Genomic DNA, 5,371 nt, shown 5'->3' with positions numbered 1-5,371 from the left:
CCCGACCCCGCCACCACATCTCATCTGGCCACACAGTCGTGCTAATCGCTCTTCCACGAGGCCATCCCCCGGTCCACCTTCACGGCTCACCCTCAGCTCATCCTGCAGGTGAATCGTTTGTGTTCCGCCCCTCTGCCCTCTCCTCCATGGCCCACTGCCCGGGCCAACGCAGGACTGACTCACTTCCGGTGACTGTCTTCACGTTGCTCCCCTGTTCAGTGACCTGCAGCGCCCAAGGCTCTGGCCGGCGTCACGACACCCCCAGACATCCTTTCCTTCCCAGTCATTACTGATCCACACACGCTTGTGCCCCCGGTGCGTGGGCTCCACTGGGGACCACACGGTCTGGCCTCCTGCTTCTGCAGCATCCCAGCACCCGATGCAGGGTTCTGATTTCTGTGTGACTTTATTCTTCCTCTCTAGACTGTACATTTCTTTCTTTCTTTCTTTCTTTTGATGTAATAGTCACAGTTTTCTAAAAAGAAAACTCTTAACAAATGAGGGAAACAGAAGCTTTTGTAAACTCATAAGTTGATTTTTCAAAGAAATTACAGTAAAAGTCATGCTAATTGGTGAAAAATTAGAAGTACTGTATATACAAGCAAGTACAAACTCTTTTATTCAATATTGTGTTAGAGGCTCTGGATAGTACAGTATGATAAGAGAAAGATACAAGAAAAGTTATAAGTATTGGAGAGAAAGAAATAAAAAGATGATTGATTTTATATGATATAATTAACTATGATTGTAGAAAATCTAAAAGCATCTATTGCCAGATTAATTAAACCTACTGAATTTGTAAGAGAATTTGGCAATTGCATATAAAATCATTATACAAGAATATCTACTGTATTTTCATATACAAGAAATAAAACGTTAACATATACTTTAATAGACATGTAATTTATAATAGCAAGCAAGTACCTAGGAGCAAATCTAACAATTACAAAACTTTACATTAAAACAATAACAAAGATCTAAATAAATTGAAAGATATTTATAGATGTCTTATGGAAGAGAATAAGCATTGTAAAGATGTTACCTTTTTCCAAATTGATCTACAGATTAAATGCAATCCCAATTAATACCTCAGTAGGCTTTGTCATGGAATTTTATAACTCTTTAAGTACATATATATGTATATATACACAATATGAACATGAATATTATGTATATATACGTATATATATGAAAGAGCAAAGGCTCAATAATTTTTTTAACTTGAAATGAATAAACCGGGGGAGAGGACTTTCTCTGAAGGAGACAAAGCTTTTTGACCAAGTTAGATCATTAAGGCAGTGTGGTATTATTGGCATACGGATGGATAAAAGAGAAATGAAACCAAATAGAAAGAGAGAAACAGATCCACATATGTATCGAGTCTTGATATATGATAGATGTGGCATTGTAAGTCACTTGAAAAATGAGATTAGATTGTACATTTCTTTTTTTTTTTATGTAAGTGTATTTATTTATTTATTTTTGGCTGTGTTGGGTCTTTGTTGCTGTGCGCGGGCTTTCTCTAGTTGCAGCGAGGGGGGCTACTCTTTGTTGCGGTGTGTGGGCTTCTCATTGTAGTGGCTTCTCTTGTTGTGGAGCACGGGCTCTAGGCACGTGGGCTTCAGTAGTTGAGGCTCGTGAGCTCTAGAGTGCAGGCTCAGTAGTGGTGGCCTACGGGGCTTAGTTGCTCCGCAGCATGTGGGATCTTCCCAGACCGGGGATCGAAGCCGTGTCCCCTGCACTGGCAGGTAGATTCTTATCCAGTACACCACCAGGGAAGGCCCTAGATTGTACATTTCTTGAAACACAAATCTTGTCTTCCACTTTTGGTCCCTAACCCAAGAAGTATTCCCTATAATGCTGTGTACACCAAAAGTGCTTAATAAGTGCTCACTAAATGGAAGAACAAATAATAACTTGGTTTGGGATCCAACTCTGAGACATTTTTATTAAATGCTTTTATGCCAGGAGTTAAAATTTAAATCTAACATGCACCTATATTTTGTGTTCACAGAAAACCAGGGAATTTCATCCTAATTTTGATCCGCTCGTAAATAACACTTGGGTCAACAGGTTCTGGGCGCAGAGACGGTTTCAGCAAGCAGCACGCAAGGTAAGTTTCAGCACCAGGTTGAAAATTTAATTTCTTTAGTTATCAGCACAGGGAAATTGAACAGTGATTTTTTTTTATAGCAGCTTTATTGAGATGCAATTCACATGCCTTAAAATTCACTCCTGTAAAGTGTACAGTTCAGTCGTTTTTAGTGGAGTACAGCCATCACCACTATCGGATTTTAGGGCGTTTTTATCACTGCTCAAAGAAGCCTGGTCGCCAGCAGCAATCGCTCTCCACCCCCCACCCCCTTCCCTGTTCACCTTCTGCCTCTGTGAATTTGCCTATTCTGGACGTTTCATATACACGGAATCCTACAATACATGGCCTTTTGTAACTGGCTTCTCTCACTTAACATGTTTTCAGGGTTCGTCCACGGTGTAGCATGTTTCAGTACCTCATTCCTTTTTCAGGATGAATAGTATTCATCCTTGAATGGAGATACCACACTCTTTATCTAGTCATCGGTTGAAACATTTGGGCTGTTCTCACCTTTTGGCTGTCATGGTGAGAATAACGGCACTACAAACATTTATGTGCAAGTTTGTGGACATGTTTTCAGTTCTCTGGGGTGCATACACCTAGGAGCAGAATTGCTGGGCCGTGTGGAAGGATGCTGGTTAGTGATTTCTAGAGAGGACAGTGGGGTGCTCCTGTGCCCCGCGGCCTCTACAGTCCATAAAGGTTGTGAGGTGGCCCCCTGGCCTGGCTCCGCTCCCCCCGCAGCTGCCCCAGTCCTCTGTGTGGCCCCAGTCCTCTTCTTCTCCCAGGACACCACCTGAAACCCCATCCCATCTCCCTTCCCTCCACCCACACCTGTCCTTCGGCCAGCTCAGCCTACCCCTCCTCCAGCAAACAGTCCTGTAAGCACTAGCGCTTGGCTGTCTTGGGGTGCCTCTTGCGTCTTATGCTGCCTGTCAACCTCTCGTCCCAGCCTGGCTGCCTGGGGGGCAGAACCCCTCCCGCCTCCGCCCTGGCAGGGAGACCAGCGGTGGAGACACGGACTCTGGAGACAGGCTGCTTGCCCTTCATTCTTTTTTCTTTTTCTTTAATAAATTATTTCATTTTTATTTTAGATAATCGTTTTACTCTTTTTTTCCACTAGTAAATGTGTTTGATTGACTGATGGATTGATTGATTGATTTTTGGTCACGCCGTGCAGCATGTGGGATCTAGTTCCCCAACCAGGGATCAAACCCGTGCCCCCTGCAATGGAAGCACAGAGTCCTAACCACTGGACCACCAGGGAAGTCTCTTGCCCTTCATTCTTGGTGCTACTTCTTTTTTTATGGTTTTTAAAAGATTTTTATTCAAGTATAGCTGATTTACAATGTTGTGTGAATTTCTGGTGCACAGCAAAGTAATTCCGTTATACATATATATTCTTTTTTTTATTCTTTTCCATAGGGTTTATCACAGGGTATTGGATATAGTTCCCTGTGCTCTACAGTAGGACCTTGTTGTTTATCCGTCTTATGGATAATAGCTCACATCTGCTAAGCCCAAACTCCCAGTTCTTCCTTCCCCCTCCCTCCCTCCCACTTGGCAACCACAAGTCTGTTTTCTACGTCTGTGAGTCTGTTTCTGTTTTGTAGATAAGTTCCTTTGTGTCATATTTTAGATTCCACATATAAGTGATACCATGTGGTATTTGTCTTTCTCTGTCTGACTGACTTCACTTAGTATGAGAATCTCTAGGTCCATCCATGTTGCTGCAAATGGCATTATTTCATTCTCTTTGATGGCTGAGTGGTATTCCATTGTATATATGGACCACATCCTCTTTATCCATTCCTCTGTTGGTGGACATTTAAGTTGTTTCCATGTCTTGGCTATCGTGAATAGTGATGCTATGAACATTGGGGTGCATGTGTCTTTTCAAATTAGAGTTTTGTCCGGATGTATGCCCAGGAGTGGGAATGCTGGATCATTTCACAGCTCTGTTTGTAGTTCTTTGAGGAACCTCCACGCTATTCTCCATAGTGGCTGCACCAATTTACAGCCCCATCTTGGTGCTACTTCTCATGAGTTTTCCAGTCTTGGACAAGTTCCATGACCTCTGTGCCTTCGTTCTCCTCATCTGTCACTGAGGAGACCAGTAAGACCTATCTCAGGGCTGTCATGAAAGTCAGGCGAGCCAACGCGTAGAAGACGCCAAGAGTTTACGTTGCAGGTGATCTCTCAAGCAGTGCTTGCAGCCTAGGCTGATGTCTGTAAACCAGTGTCCCTGCTGGGGCTTTGTCTGGGTGGGCTCTGTGCCTGTGCAGGACAGAGGTGGCCATGAGACACTCGTGGGACAGCCCCGGCCACTCTGGAGCCAGTCCTCCTGGGTCAGCAGCTGTGTGTCTGGCTCTGAGTGGAGGCTCCGTCTTTCCCGCACACTCCCCAGCAGGTGCTGCCAGTTAGATGTGCCAACATGTCCCCAACCCGATGGCCCCTGCCATCCCCCCGGCCCAGTCACAGCCCCATCCTCTCTGCCTGGACCACCGCAGCCAGAAGAGGCCTCCCAGAGCTTGGACGTGATCGGATGTTGCCCCTGGGAAAACCTTCCAAAGGCCCCCCATTGCAATTGGAATAAAAGGCGCAAATTTTATCGAGGCGACAAGGCCATACTAGGTTTCTCTCTGTCCTTTAAGCATGTCTCCTTTGTTCCTGAATCAGGATCTTTGCACCTGCTGCTTCCCCTGCTCAGAACTCTTTCCAAGGCCAGTATCTCCTCGTTGTTCAAGTCTCAGATCAAACCTCACCTCCCAGAAAGGCCTTCCTTACGTCGTCCCTGCGGCAGTGGCCAGACCCCCTCCCAGCCCCTCAGTCACGCCCCCGTGTGTTTAGTCTTCTTCATTTGCTTCATGGTGTTTAGCTTGTGTGCTCGTTTGTCTCCTGCCATCCCACTCCACACACACGCACGAACAGGATGTCAGCTCTGTGCGGGCTGGACCCTTGTCCGCCCCCCACTGTGTCCACAGTACCTGAACAGGACTGTGCACGGAGCGGCCCACCTCTTCACACTGGATAAGTGGCAAGGCCGCGGGCGGATGGGAAGGAGTGGCCCCAGCTCTGGGCGCAGGGAGCGCTCACCCCCAGCAGCGCCTGCTCTGGACGCAGAGCGTGCGGGGTGCAGCCAGCGCCGCCTAACCCACTGTCCGATGTCTATGGAATTGTCCGTTTAGTTTGTCCTTCAGCTCCGAAAATAACATGGCAGCAGTGTCACGACTCAGACGTACCGAGAAGAAAGACCGTAGAACTAGTCACTCTTTC

General features: G+C 46.1%; 1 protein-coding gene across 1 annotated transcript in view; it reads left to right on the top strand.

Annotated features, from left to right (window-relative positions):
- Nucleotides 1-5,371, top strand: part of CFAP221 (cilia and flagella associated protein 221) — an 84,808-nt gene that overhangs the window by 51,847 nt on the left and 27,590 nt on the right. The window contains exon 13 of the mRNA XM_007469137.1: nucleotides 2,015-2,113. Coding sequence (XP_007469199.1) covers nucleotides 2,015-2,113 — 99 coding nt within the window. The remainder of the gene's footprint in view (nucleotides 1-2,014; nucleotides 2,114-5,371) is intronic.

Source organism: Lipotes vexillifer, unplaced genomic scaffold, assembly GCF_000442215.2.
Source record: "Lipotes vexillifer unplaced genomic scaffold, Lipotes_vexillifer_v1.1 scaffold1466, whole genome shotgun sequence".
In the NCBI taxonomy this organism is placed as follows: domain Eukaryota; kingdom Metazoa; phylum Chordata; class Mammalia; order Artiodactyla; family Lipotidae; genus Lipotes; species Lipotes vexillifer.
Note: the sequence above shows the minus strand (reverse complement) of the source record. Positions and strands in the feature narration are given on the sequence as shown.